The following is a 15604-nucleotide window of genomic DNA, read 5'->3' on the forward strand; positions in this document are numbered from 1 at the left end:
TGCTTTCTTCTCTTTCCTTCCTCCTCACTTGCTTTTTTTCTTTTTGAACCTACAAATTGGCATGCAATCTGGTGGTCCAAATATATGTCCTCCCACATACCTTGTGGCTCTACACCATCTTTTGAGGCTTCTATGCTAACACCCTGCTAGCTCAGCCCATCTGCAATAGTTCAGATTGTTTTCTTGCTTTGTAATTCCTGCTCTAAAGAGGTATCCAGCTTTAATAAATAGGCCTCTCAGTTTCAAATGAGAGGTCCAAGAAGAGCATAGCAATTCCATCAGGAAAGGTGAAGTGCCCTGGAGTGGTCTGACTCGAACATTCCTGCCGAGATGCCTGAGCTCCATCAGAACACACTCTCCCTCCATCCCACTCCTCCAAACACAGAATCATATGTTGCTAAATAACCACTTCCTCAGGTGGCCTTCCAGGTGTGTAACAACACTGACCTCATCAATACAGTGTGTATTAAATTAATAACAACTGCACTATCAGATCTTGGAGTACATCAAAATCCCCTAAAATGCACAGTTTTGAACATTTTACATCCTTTTTTTTTTTTTTTCTTTTTTCTTTTCCCCGTACGCGGGCCTCTCACTGTCGTGGCGTCTCCTGTTGTGGAGCACAGGCTCCGGACGCGCAGGCTCAGCGGCCATGGCTCACGGGCCCAGCCGCTCCGCGGCATGTGGGATCTTCCCGGACCGGGACACGAACCCGCTTCCCCTGCATCGGCAGGCGGACTCTCAACCACTGCGCCACCAGGGAAGCCCTACGCTCATTTTAAGAATGGTTTAGGAAAAAGGGGCATGGCCTCTCTCTCCTGCTTTATTAGCCTTTGAACTATTGCTGTGATGAGGTGACTGACACTCCCGCTGACGACCAGCAAGAGACAAGCCTGAAGCCCCTGTTGCGACAACTAAAGCCCAACAGAATTCAATCTTTAATTAACCAGCCTAGGTACAGGCTTCCTCCAGAGTTCTTGTTATGGGAGATGATACACTTTCCTTGTAGGTTAAGCCACTTTTATTTGGGTTTTCTACTATTCGGCACTAAAAGATCCTTAACTGATAAACCCACATATGTGAGTGGATGAATGTTTATCAAGCACTTTATTAATTGCATTTAAAAAAATGAGACTGACAACCCAAGTTATAATGCTTCATACCTGACCTTTTCAGGAATAAAAACAACTCCGGAAAGCTAGATATATGGGAGAATACTTAGCCAGGGGGGAAAAAATTAGGTCTGCCATTTTAACCTGCAAATAGAACTGGAAGAGTGCGAAAACAAGAACTGTGTGATAATTTAGGAAATAAAAACATGCTCTCGAAAATACCTATGCCACAAATTTCCGAAATGAAAATCTGGGGCATATTAGTAAGAAGCATCAATTTCTCCCATGGCATAATCAAATATGACTGCAGAATCCTCTTGTATGTGTGGTTTACTGAATAGTCAGCTACTCTGTTTAACGGCTTTCAGGGGCTCTCAGACAGATTTATTTCAAGAACTCTGTCACACTTGGAGGGCAAACAAAACTGTGACCTTTTATGATTTCTCCTGTCATTTTTTTTTAACTTTCTCAAATCAGGTATGTTGGGACCTGTTCATAAGGCTAACAGGTAATGAGTTATTAATACAGCTCCCAATTTCCAAATCAGTGGTGGTGCCTGGGGACGACTTTGGGAGACTGAAGTACGCATGCTCACAGTGTCCACCAGCTCCCTGTACCAGCCTCACCCCTGAAAAACACACAACCTGGATAAAGCCGCCACTCCCACAGCCAATCAGATGGCTGTCTCTAAGCCTCCTCTATACAAGATCAAAGGGCCTCCCCTGTCCAAAAGCTAGACTCCGTTTTATAAATTAAAACTGATCGAGATTATGCTGATAACAACATGCCCTCCGTCACAGGCATTCTGAAAACACGCGCTCAGAGAGAAAAGGAGGGAGTCAGAGCTGGTGTGCTAGGAATTGCATGTAATTGACAGAAGTCTGTAGGGCACATGAAAATCCTCTATCACGGCATCACAGGAAAAAAAATTAGGTGAGGATCATGGCTCAAAGTTCCTTTCAACTCTGTGAATCTTTGATTCTACATGTGCTTACCCATTTTCCTCCAACCAATCTGAGTTTCTTTCAGAAAGAAAAGGTAACACTGAGGAAAAAAGGAAAGAAATACATGACTTTGAGGCTTCTTCAGCAGACATCTTCTGGCTGGATTTTATCTTTTACTGCTGAATAGTAAACAGTTTCCTTGTGCCCTTTTTGTTTTGTTTGTTTCAAACACCCGAACAGAAAGACAGTATTTTTCAGAAACGTTCCTGTCAGCAGTCACTGTCGCTTCTCCTGCCACTCTAGTTCAGCCTAGCTCTTTATTTGTCTAGTATTTGTTCGTTTTAGCTTTTTTCAACCAACACTTCCATTGTCTGAACACCAAACAAACTCTCCCTAAAATATGTTAGATGCTAAGGATTAAATCACCTGGAATAAGTGATTAAGTATCAGGGGCATAAAACAAACATACTGAGCTTCAATTGGCCCACACTCAATTATTATCATTGACCATTGTATTTTTAGTTTCTTCCCCCCTTACAGTTTATCTTCCGCTAGGTCAAACTGTCTCTCTGATGATGAGTTCCATAATTTTTCAAACCCATGACAAGTGATCGATTCTGTTGCTTTTCAGGATAACCTCCTTGAGTACCATTTAACAGGATGCCCATGCTGAAAAATTCCATGACAACTGTAAACATGACTGTAAGCAGTTTTCAAAATTGTGAGAACATAAGAAATGGCATTCGAACTCAAATTAACCAACAGCCCCATCCGCCTGCTCAGACCCTCTTCCTCACTACTCTGGGGGTCCTTAGAGAAAGCACAACCTCACGGGGCAAGGAGGATACCGCACCCGTGGTTTTCACTGAGCAGCCTCTTCTTTGCAAAAGCAATTCGTTTCAACACTCATTAGTAACATTTGTTGACTGATTTCTGAGTGAAGCAAATGTTTACATCCCCCGCACCAAACAAAAATTCCTTAAAATGTAGACAAGAGAGATCCAAGTCACATACAGCCTCCCACCCCTACCCTCACGCCCCACTCTCCCAATCCTGCCTGCTATAGACGCTAAGGATACAAGTCAGTGCTTACTGGCATGGCAGATGGAGGCATCAGTGTTGATTTACAGTTGAGGTACCTGTCGTAAAGGGACAATGAAGCCTTCTGGAATTATCTATACATCCAGAATTTCCCACATACTTCTGGAATCGCTTCCCCGTCTACCTATGTGGTATCAAATAACCCGGAGAAACCAAAAGGGACCATATTACAACCTTCTGGTCCTTGAAGGAGAAATGAGTTGATTGATTTTTTCCCATGAACAAAATACTTAAAAGTCTGAACACTGGGGGACATCCAGCAAATTACAGAAAATAATTCAGTGTGTCCTCAGTCAGTCAAGATAACGGAAACTGAAATATGGTATTGTTCCCCTTTTTTCACTTGCTAATGCATTCCCTGATGGGTGTCCCCATGACATTATTATTTGGTCTGCAATCAGCTTATCTGGCTGAGTTACAAGAAAGATGGAGTGCAGCCTGTAGTTTCCCCGTACTCTGCAGCAAACAAAGGCTGTCAGCTTCAAGAGGGCCGATGTGGGCTCTCTCAGGCTCCAAGAAGTTCAGCTACATCTTTTTAGTTAAAACTTGCAATAAAACAGATTAATCACTGCAATCACTTTTAACCACAGGTAAACACTGTAAAAAAGTGAAAAAATAAACCATCATAAATTTTACCACGTTTTGAAGATAAAGTCCATTTTCTACTGAAAAACGCCTTTATTTTGATAAAAATCTTTACAACCAGTTGTGCAAAGCTTTAGACAATAGCAATGGTGTAGTGGGTTTTTCTTATGGGTTTATTTATTTATTTATTTATTTATTTAGTGGTACGCGGGCCTCTCACTGTGGTGGCCTCTCCCGTTGCGGAGCACAGGCTCCGGACGCGCAGGCTCAGCAGCCATGGCTCACGGGCCCAGCCGCTCCGCGGCACGTGGGATCTTCCCGGACCAGGGCACAAACCCGTGTCCCCTGCATCAGCAGGCGGACTCTCAACTACTGCGCCACCAGGGAAGCCCTATTTTTATTCTTTTAACCAGCAAATAATACAGGAAAATGGGCCTCAGATGGTCACACAATTGAGTGTCAAAGAAGGACAGTGGAATCTCTCTGAAAGACAAGGTGGACAGACACAAGAAAGATGGACTCAGGAATAAGGACACAGTCAACCCGAGGTCACAGTTTGCTTGGCAGAGGTCAAAGGTCAGTAACCTGGGGTATACCACACTGCAGGCGGGCTCAAAGAGGAAAGGAGTGCTCACCCTTGGTAACTGTTGGGAAAACCCTAGGACCTGCCTAAATTCCTTCAATGTGGCCACTCCCCATGCTCTCCCATTTAGCATTGACACTGGGAGACTCGGTTACTCCCTCAGTGGAATGTAACTTCCAGATGCTCCCCAAACAAAAGCATATCTTCTGTGGTAATCAAGAACACTTGCAATTATGAGCAGTCTGCCTGATGGGGTTTAACGGCTCATTTTGAGCTTTGAAAAAGAAAAATCAGGAGCTAAGGAAAAAATCACAGCCACTCGGGTATAACTGGTTGTGAACTTTCTATGGCATAGCCAAAAACTCTTCCGTTTTTCCCCTCAAGGCCATTGCTAAATGTTATCCATGAGACATGGTGGATACAAATGGCACTGACTCTGGCAATTTTGATCACAAACCACTTAAAGCACCAACCACTTTTGTGTTTATGAATCACTTTTAAAAGGTGACTTCCCTGTGCAGATGGAAAGAATGGAAGCAAGTATCTTTTTTTTTTGATAGCAGAGAGGCGAGTAAGACTCTAATTTCTATGCAAGATAACCTTCAGGAGTGTTAGCAACAGGATGTGTTGAAACATAGGGTATCACACTTGGGTAATGCTGTGCCTAATGTCAGAAATGATACAGAAATAAAATGCATCTTCTTCTCTCCCCTGTGCAAGATGAATACGTGTGATACAACGGTGGCCTGGGAGACCCACCACAGAGGTCAGCCATGATAGTAAACAAACAATCCTTCTTCTTCTGCCCAGATGAGAAACTCAGCTTTGCGGATGTGCAGTGAGAACAGCAGTCTTCCAAGAGGAGTGTATACATGCCAGGGGGTACACAAGCAGTCCTTTGGAAAGTGTGGGTGAAAATAGTCGAACTTCTTTTTCTGTTTATTACCCCATCCCTTCAAGCTTTGCTTTTGTCTGTGTTTCATGATGTGTATGTCAGGACAGTCCATGCACCTAATTTTAAAATGAATAAATATAAATTACACAGAGTGAGGCTGAAGACAGGTTTGGAGACCACTGCCTTGAGAAGTAAAGAAAGAAAAAGGAAGTCTTAATGATACCCCCAGCACCCCCAAAACTGAGGAATCCCTTTGCCAGCAGCATCTTCTGGTCCAAGAGAAGGTCTGAGAACAGTATGTGAACAAATGGGTCAGAGAAGAGAAACAGTGCTTGCCTCTCAGATTTCCCAGATACCTCTGCTCTTGGGAGATAATTATTCTAACACAAATGATACTTTGGTCTACAAATGAGCTGAAGAAAATCATCAATCTATTTCTGTGTTAGGTAGAACGTAGTGTGTCCTGTACAGACTATTAATTTCATGGAAAATAAGCCAACGGGGGAAACAGATATATCACTAGCAGAGTGAAGAAGAGACCCAATGAATTCCTACCAATCCTCCTACTTTCTTTTACTTGCAGAGAGCGAAATGACAAAGTATTTATGTCCTACTGTCTTTGATGTCTCTGTTTATCTCATTAAAGGAAAAATGCTTCTGAAACCACAAGGACATACTGTATTTCAAGTTTCAAGAATTCAATCCCAAATGATTTATGCAGGTTAACAGTATGCCTACAGAATTAGAATCTTCACATTGCTGAAATTCTATCACTTTTAATTTCATAAAAACAAAACACTACAACATTCATTCTCCTTTTGTTTATTGCAGGCAATATATAATATTAGGATTTGGTTTACATAAACAAAGTACATCTATTTGAAAAATAGTGTTAATTGTTTTTAATGAAATTTTTTAATTAAAACTTTTTTTTCAATTAAAGTTAAGGCTAGTAAGAACAGTTGGCACTTTTGATATCATTTCAATGACTAACTCCTATTCAAAATTAATTTCTCCAAAGTTCCACATAATGTATTCACAAGACTCTTCAATGTTTATTTATTAAACTCAGTGTTTTCAGTAACTGAAAGAAGCATTATAGAATGTTTCCAACTGAGTCTCCTTCCATCTGTCCTCCTATTTTACTGTTCAACCAGTAGTTTAAACCTAAGAATTGCACTTGGAACAGAATGGCCGGGCGTCCCCCAAAGGGTACAGCTCTCCACCACTCTGCACTGTATTTTCTGTCACATACTTACCAGCTCTAGCAGCTTGCACAGCGTTCTTCCCACAGCCTACTAAGAGTAATGACTGTATAATCCACTAGAAAATAACTCCACCACTTGATATAAACTCTATTAGGGCAGGCGTTTTTATCCATTTTGTTCAATCCTGTATCTTCTATACCTAAAACAATACCTGGCTTTCAATATATATTTATTGAGGGAATAAACTGGATGAATGAAGGAATAAAGAACCTACTCTTTTTTTTTTTTTTTTTGCGTTACGCGGGCCTCTCACTGTTGTGGCCTCTCCCGTTGCGGAGCACAGGCTCCGGATGCGCAGGCTCAGCGGCCATGGCTCACGGGCCCAGCCGCTCCGCGGCACGTGGGATCTTCCCGGACCGGGGCACGAACCCGCGTCCCCTGCATCGGCAGGTGGACTCTCAACCACTGAGCCACCAGGGAAGCCCAAGAACCTACTCTTTAAACCCATTCTCTCAAGTTCCAACCACAAGGCTCCTTCAACTATTCTAGCCCCCCTGTTGCTGGGTGGAGGATGACTTCATTTGCATACTTATCAGAGACTGTCTTTACTGTGACAAGCAAAGCTTCCTTAGCAACAAAAGTTAACTGTAAGAAGGGTCTATGTATGGAAGAATAAGTTAGTCAATTGACCAGCTCAAACACAAAAGAATCCCCACATGTGTAGCCGAAATCTCCCTAATATGACCCTGCACATAACAGCCTTTCGATGGGCATTTGTTTTATTGGATAGTAAACTATGATAATATAGTGTGAACTTAATATCTCTAAAGCATTTGTAAGTTCCCACGTTATCCCAGTGGGCAAGATAGTGAAATGTGGATTAGTCAATACAGTAAGAAGAAAAACAACGGTATGCAAACTGTGCTGGTGGCTGGTCTTTCGTCAGCCTGGGAGAGTAGCATCGAGTTCTAGTCTTGGTCCTTAATGGATTTATCTATAACTTTACCTCCATTCTTACTGAAGGTCCTGGTTGGAGGTCCAATCTAGGGGAGACCTTCTAGGGTCACTCTGGGCTAGAAGTAAACAGAATCATAATGAAAGGGTGACAATCAGAGTTTGATGATTTTCCCAAATACTTGTCCCAATGAGACCGCTGCTCTTCTGGCTCATGTGATTTCTCTTAAGTAGATGAACACTACAGAGCCTATATGCTGCACTTCTAAGCCAATCTCTTATTCTCCACATTGTCTGTTTCTTTTTCCTCTACATCTCTCAGAAATATTTTCCCAGCCTCCAGGAAATGCAAACAATTCCAACTGTGAGAGGTCTTCCATATTATCAACTCTACATTTTCCCCTCTGTAACTTTCACCCACCTCCTGGCTTTGTTTTTGTTTTTGTTTTTGCGGTACGTGGGCCTCTCACTGTTGTGGCGTCTCCCGTTGCGGAGCACAGGCTCCAGACGCGCAGGCTCAGCGGCCATGGCTCACGGGTCCAGCCACTCCGCGGCATGTGGGATCTTCCCGGACCGCGACACGAACCCATGTCCCCTGCATAGGCAGGCGGACTCTCAATCACTGAGCCACCAGGGAAGCCCCCACCTCCTGGCTTTGTGCTCTAAGTCCACACGAAGAAAGGCTGACCTCTTTTTCCCTCAAAAGCTCATTAAGTATGTCAGGCACTTCTTGTGGCCCTTTCCACCCCTCCCCACTCTCCCATCTGAATCTACTTTTCTTCATTTCCTATCGTTAACATTTCTAAATCTTAGGACTCATAAGGTAGTTCAGAGAAGAAAGTAAGAATGAAATGTGGGACCCTAGTTGTCCAAATTTTTTAATTAGATGTCATGTTGATTTCTAGTTATACAGGGCTCATTTAAGAAATTCATACCACAGCCACAGATGTCAAAATACACCACAAATGACAAATTCATATCACAGATGCCAAAACAAAGGTAATAATGTTTACCTAACATGGGTGTCAAAATCATCTGTTGAAATTATTCTTAGAATCACAGAATTTTAAAGCTGTTCATTTCACCCATTCATCTCACAGATGATAAAACTGAGATCTAGAAGAGTTAGGTAGGTAGCCCAAGGTAGATGAGTAGCAATACTGAAAGTACTTGAGGCCCTTCTGGCCATCTCCCAAACAACAAATTATGATCAAGGACGTAACGTACTGAACGTCTGTCATTTCATCCAAACTCCTCATGTCAATAATGTCAGGGCGTTAACTTCCCAGGAAGCTAAATTTACATTGCTATTAGTACAACAATGACAGATTTTAGAACTAGAAAATCCCCTAAAGAACAGTGAGCCTTCCTACTATGAACTAGAAAACTGAAGGCCAAGGAGGCCTGGACACTTGTTGGAGGAAGCCCTGCGATTTAGCAGTAGAGCCAGCAATGGAGGCCAGGTCTTCTGATGACAACCTAGAACTCTTTAGTATCCTACAAAAAGGATTAGCTAAACACCATCAGTATTACAAATCTGAGATCGTTTTTCTTTTTTTTTTTTTTGGGGTACGCGGGCCTCACTGCTGTGGCCTCTCCCGTTGTGGAGCACAGGCTCCGGATGCGCATGCTCAGCGGCCATGGCTCACAGGCCCAGCCTCTCCGCGGCACGTGGGATCCTCCCAGACCGGAGCACGAACCCGTGTCCCCTGCATCGGCAGGCGGACTCTCAACCACTGCGCCACCAGGGAAGCCCTGAGATCGTTCTAACACAAACTTGCATTTATGACTAGAAAACTATAATTCTTTTAATTAGCACACAAGTTCTGTCTTAGGAAAGTGCTAGGCTGGACAACTGTTTGTCAGAAAGATGTAGAAGAAGGGAGTCAACAGTGCGGGGGAGGTTGGATTGAATGACCACTAAAGTCCCTTCAGCCTCTAGGATTATTCGATTCTGAACTTCCCTGGAGCTCGGCACCTCAGCTAGACAGCCCAGGTGGGGAGGTGGGGAATGTGCAAGTGTCCTGTGGGACACCCTCTCCTGCCTGCCATTGGATTGAATGAACTCTACCCTGCTGTTTCAGGCATTATTCTATATCCAGTTTACATGCAATCAAATACTCTCGGCAGAGGAAGAGCGTAAGGAAATGCAGCTCTGTCATTTCCAAAGACAGACTACACTGCTTAGCTTTCAAAATTGCCTTGCCTAAACGAGCATTCCATAACCGAACCTCCAAATTCAGCTTTTACAGTTTGTTCATGTACTATGCTACTATCAAAATTAATTATGCAGCATCTTCACGAGGAGAAATCAGATTTGGATGTGAGTTAGGAGAAGAAAGAATACAGCGCCCTTCCCAAAGGAAGGTTAGTGTATCTGCTTCCCCCCAAGAGCGCTGGAGTCCTTCCACACACAGACAGATTTCAGATGGCAGTCCCCAGCTGAGCTAGCCATGGGAAGGAAGAAGTTGACATGTTTGAGAAATGAGGAATACGCCAACGAACAACACTCTGAGGCCAACATGTTATTAACCCCCTCCTTTCCACGTAATTCCATTCCAAACCGGAATTCAACACAAATCTGCTTCTTTGCTTTCCTGAATGGCTACTAAATCTTTAAATGTACTGATTTTAGGCGTCTTCTTTTTTCGCAATAATGAGTCCCAGGAAAGAAGGTGGGTTGTTTTATTTTTTCCATCTCAGAGAAAAAGAATTTGTAATAAGGGTCAAGCTCGGAAAGTTAGAAGGAAGCCTCAGCAGTAGGACTGTCACATTGAATATTCTTACATGAATGACATTTACCAAAAAAATTCAAACGATCTGATTACGCACATGGGAGCCAGGTGTCACCTAGACCTCAGAAGAGCAAATTGATGCTCTACAACTCAGTGTCAAATAACAAAACAACAACAAAAACAGCCTTACGAGGTATCACAAATTTAAGAGAGAGTGATTCTGTAGAGACTCCATGTGCAAATACGGAAAGCTCTTCTTTAAAAGGCTTGGACCGGTTTTCCACTCTCCTCGCCCTGGTGTGACTAGCCTAAGGATGGTGTGCCCAGTCATCAGGAAGGTTGGAAAAAAGTAGATGTCCTATCGGCATTCAGCTGCCTCCACCAATGCATTAATGTTATCTGAGGTCTAACCCAAAGGAACCCTGCACTTCGGGGGTTTAGAGGAAGGCTCCTCCCGCCTCCTGAGCTCCCCATTAGCCTGCCAGGCTGGCATACCACATCAGTCCCATCTGCTACCAACATCAGCACAATACAAGAAAAAGCCCTTTTCCTCCTCTTCTGAGGTTTGCACCACTTTTCCTTCAAAGGTATTTCTAAAAGGCAAGTACAACTTAAGGGAAGGAGCCCAACTGGGAAAGGTCGGGTCTTTTTGATGTTTACCTTCCCGGGGAGCAGCGTCCAGAAAACAGACCCGTGCGTTGCAAGTCAGGCACGTGTACAAAGACAGCGAAGGACGAGAGGCGAGGAGAAGAGGGGGGAAAGGAGGCCAAGGAAGCAAAGGAGATAGAGGCGGGGGGCTGAAGCCCAGACTTGAGGGAAGACGGGAAAAGGAAAAGGAGGATGGAGAGGAAAGAAGAGAGCCGGGGAAAGAAAGAGGAGAGGGAGAGAGCAAGGGAGGGACGGGGAAAGAAAGAGAGAGGGGAGGGGTAAAGAAAGGAGGCGGCGGGGGAGACGAAAGAATGTGCCGGGGACAAGGCGGGGAGACGGCCGCGGGGACAGGCGCGCCCCTGGGGAGCCGCGGGCTGCGCTCCACACGCGGGCGCCCGGGGCGCAGGGCGAGCCCGCCGCTCACCTTTCAGGATGAGGGTGTCGATGTCCCGGTCGATGCCCAGGAAGTAGCACTTCCTCCAGAGGCCCGAATAGGTGGCGAAGAGCGGCCGGCCGCACTCGGCGTCCAGCCCGCCGAGCCCCAGCAGCGAGCGCCAGGACTCGGGGTCGGCGCGCCCGGGGCCGCCCGGGAGCAGCCGGCGCCCGAGGGGGGGCGAGTCCCGCAGCGGCAGGTGAGATAGCGGCATCAGGCGGTTCTTCTGGTCCGGGGGGTCGGCGCCCGCGCGGCTGCGCTCGCAGCTCTCCTTGTGGCGCCGGGGGTCGGTCTCGTACCAGTGGTCGGTGAAGATGGCCGTGACCAGCAGCCCCAGGGAGCAGAGGCTGAGGCCGAGGCTGAGCGCCGTGACGAGCGCCCGCGGCTCCATGGCTGCCCACCCCGCCGCGGCCGCCGGTGGGCTCGCGCGCCGCCGCCAGACACAATGCACTTGGCCTCCGCTCGCTCTGCGCTCCCCCACCTGCCCCCCACCTCCCGCCCGCCCTCGGCTCCCGGCCCGGCGCGCTCCCTCCTCGGCTCCCTTTCGACCGCGCGCCCGCCCCTCCCCGGTCCGCCGCTCCGCGCCTCCCCGAGCCTCGAGCGCTCCCTCGCCCCCCGCCTCTCCCGCAGCCCCTTCGCCTCCCTCCCGGCGCCGCCACCCCCGCGCACCCCTGCGCCCGCTCTGCACCTCGCGACCAACCCGTCCTCCCTGCTCTCCCGCGATCCCCCTTCCCTTGTGGATCCCTCCTCGCCGCCCTCACTTCTCCCTCGTCCCTTCCTCTCTCCTCTTCACCCTGTCCCTACTTTCCCCCTACTTTTCTTCAACTCTTCCTCCCTCTCTTTTCGTCCCTCTGTTGGCCTCCTCCTTGTCGCTTTCTGTCGCTGCCCTGGACGCGATGTTTCCCTCCAGCTACCCCCGAGCACACTGCCTGCCGTCCTCTCCCCTCCAACGACCTGAAAAGACATCCACCAACATCAGACCTAGTCTTGTCACTTGTCCAAGTTGATGTTGATCAGTGTCGCGTTTTCTACCCAGAAACAAATCCCATCCGGGTCGGGCTGCGTGGTGATATTTAACTCTTAGGAATCTCGATCTGGAGACGAAGACCCTTTCTCCGTCCTCCTGAAGGATGCAGCCTCGGAGACCCCTCGGCAGCTCTGTCTCCCTGTCATCCTCCCTTTCTCTCTCACTTGCCCACGGCAGCCTCTCAGCGCTCTCTCCGCTCCAGCCCCTCTTTCTGAAAGAAAGGCACCGAGCGTCACTGGAGCCGTAGGTCTCTAGGGCCAGAGATTTTCTCCCACTCCAGCCTGCTCGGAGATGGACTTCTTTTTCGTTGACCACCTCCATCTCCCGCTGGAGTGACGGCCTCCTGGCATTTCTAGAAGCGCACAGGATCAATAAGCCCTTGCAATGGCACCTGCTCTGTGAGGTGATTACTGCCTTTGAATAAAGAAAGCCCTTAGTAATAAATCAGAGGAATGATTTGTTTTTTATCTCCTGTGCAAGTTTCTTGCATGGACTGTGAGGGTCAGCAGCGAAGCAAAGTCAACATCTCAGCTTGCTTCTGTTTTCCAGGGCACTGGGCAGTCGCAGATGTTAATTCGGAGAATGGCAGGCAGATTCACATTTTCTAAAATGAGGAAACGTTAGGACTCAGGGTCCTGAGTTAATTGTGTTGTGCAGCCTCACGACAAAGGAGCAATACCCTCGTGCCACTTAGTGCCCTTGGGGCCACATCACAGACAGAAAACCATGCTGCGTGAGCCCAGGGATGCCAATTCTTGTGTTCTTATGCTGTGAAATATTAATGATCAAAAGATGATGAGGCATTCATTAGATGCTGAATGTTATTACTCCACGATTTAATGGGACTTACTAATTAGTGCCCCACATCAATTGGTATGAATGTGATTTATATATTTCCTCTGAAATGACATCTGTAAGGGTGATATAAGAAACTTGCTGGGATTTATTTTCGTTGCTGTTTGTACTCAGCATCTTCAGAGGGTTTATTTCCCATGAAGACTGTGTACCTCTCCTGAGCACCTCCGTTCACAGATAGATCACATAAGCAAATCCTTCAGTCACACTGGATGCCCCGTGCCCATTTCTGCTGACCTGACAATGTGAATTATTACTTGAATTTTATCACAGCTTCAGCAAGATCTATGGTGAGCTTCAGTCTAATTAAGGAAGACAAAGAATTATAATTTTAGTGTTCCTCTCACCTATAAGCTTTTCCTTAACAGGAACCGCTAAGCTCATCAAAGGAGTCTTATCTGGATTTACACAAAAATGATGAGACTTAGAAGCTCTCTTTTATTTATACTCTCTCTATACTATGTGTAAATTCCTAAATCTTTCTGGATACAGAGAGAATATCTTTAACTGTGAGCCCACGGCCAACATCTACAAATTGTCATGTGTCCTTTTATTTTTTAAAACACCTCTTGAGATAAAGATATTAGATAAAGATATTACAAACCCTACAAGTTCCAAGGGCGGTCAAACCTTTAGCAGCTCTTCACCCCCTTTTCAAACCCTGAGGTACTCTAAGAAAAAAATATTCTGCCACATTTCAGAGCCATCTGATTATCTTCACACAATAACCATGCCCCGACTGGGGCTGACAGAAGGAAACCTCTTTTTCAGGCACTTATGTTTAACTTAAAAGAAAATAGTGTTCTGCTTCATTTTCCTAGCCAGAACCCTTGATCATACCCTTCTCAGAAAATAGCACGATCCTTGAAGTTCATTTATGTCTATGTTGAAGACCAGTCTCAGCATATAATCCAAAGGTTACTATGTGATGGATTACCCTTGACAGTATTCCATAAAAAATGTCACACGTTACAAATATGGGCCAGCAGCATGTAATGAGAGCACTGCCTCTGCTGGTGTAGCATTAACAGCATCAGCGGGATGTGACATATGATGTGTATACAGGTTTTGCTACAGCAACTGCATATCGTTCCATCCACGTTCTTAAATCTTCTCTTTTGGATATTTCCAACAATGAACTATCACCCATGAGCCCCACTCTGTTTAAGGGAGTGGGAAATACAAAGATGAATCAATGGTTCCCATCTTCTGGATGCTCCCAGTCTAGTGCTGAGAGACAGACACATAGATTTTTCTGTGCACTGTAGCACAAAGCAGAACAAAGTGTGTGGCAACGTGGACAATGAAAAGACCAACCACCTGGGGAAGTCAGGAAGGCTACTTAGAGGCAGTAACTTTTGAGTTAACTCTCAAAGGATGAGTTAAACTTTACCAAGAGGACTAGATCAGAGACACTGGCATGACACTCAATATAAGTCTGACTTACGTATCTACCCGACAGATTTGGAGGCTTCCATATTTGAGCCCACTGTAAAAGAAGAATGCTCTTCTGTGTTTTTAAGTCATAAAGTTGACATCTTCTAATCCCTGACCACAAGCTAAATACTTGCAGGCGAGGAGAAGCAGGAGTCTAAGCCAGAGCACAGTCGATGTATGAGGGCATTTAGCCTGGCAGGTAGTCAAGATGATGGGAGATCACATACCCAACCAGAACACCGAGGCATGTCCCAGCAGTGCTGAGGGCGGTGCCGTGCCCTCAACGTTTTCAAACTTAGCTTGTTCTTCACTTGTCTTATATTTCCCTTTGCCATCTCCAGATCTGATATCACCAATATCTCCCTTGGAGAATAACAGTGTCCTAAAACGACAGGGATAGAGCTAGAGAATTTCCACCTGGGCGTTTCACTGTGTTGTAGAACTCAGTATGTCTAAAGGTCAACTCATATTTCCCTGTGGTCCAACTGCCCCTCCTCACTTCTCTCTCTTTCTGGTGTTGACAAGTCAGTCAAGACACTCAGACCCAATATTTTAGAATTCTCTATCGCATTCAGAAAGTGGTAGGGATTCTTCCTTTTAAATGCCTTTATAGCCAATCTTTCCTCTTCATTTCTACCACTTGCTATCACTATGCCTCTATCACCTCACATCTGGATTATTATTCCAGCTCCCTCCTTGGCCCCAGTGATTCCAGGACACCTGGGTTCACGGGCAGATCATCCTGAAGTTATCCTGGACACTGATGCCAAATGCATCTTCCTCCAATGTTGTTTTGATGACGTCATCCTTCAGCACCCAACTCTCCTTTCTAGGTTAGAGAGAATTATCCTCTATATTACACTAGAGTCCTTCTTTGTTACTGTCAGTATTCCCGTAGCATTTAAACATCCCAATTTATGTGTTGGCCATGTTTAAATATTGAGAAAACAAAACACTTTTGCCTTCTCCAAACACACTTATCATAATATCTAGGTGCTTTATGACATTCATCGTATTTCTCTACACAGAAAGTTCTTAAATATTTTCTTACAAAAAGGTACACACACACACGGGGTGGGGGGGGGGG

The 15604-nt window shown here is 45.6% G+C and overlaps 1 protein-coding gene across 12 annotated transcripts in view; it reads right to left on the reverse strand.

The window, feature by feature from the left end:
- Nucleotides 1-15604, reverse strand: part of TMEM178A (transmembrane protein 178A) — a 248006-nt gene that overhangs the window by 35047 nt on the left and 197355 nt on the right. Inside the window, exon 1 of one of the 12 annotated variants that reach the window (XM_029231414.1) lies at nt 11190-11641. The exons of 8 other annotated variants lie outside the window; for them this stretch is intronic. In XM_029231414.1, the coding sequence (XP_029087247.1) occupies nt 11190-11589 (400 nt within the window). In that variant the 5' untranslated portion in view covers nt 11590-11641. Of the gene's footprint in view, nt 1-7434; nt 7465-11189; nt 11642-15604 lie in introns of those variants that run through there. 3 more of the 12 variants (XM_029231424.1, XM_029231425.1, XM_029231415.1) reach the window with 3 other exon arrangements.

Source organism: Monodon monoceros, unplaced genomic scaffold (assembly GCF_005190385.1).
Source record: "Monodon monoceros isolate NGI ecotype Baffin Bay Population unplaced genomic scaffold, NGI_Narwhal_1 Super_Scaffold_19, whole genome shotgun sequence".
Classification (NCBI taxonomy): domain Eukaryota; kingdom Metazoa; phylum Chordata; class Mammalia; order Artiodactyla; family Monodontidae; genus Monodon; species Monodon monoceros.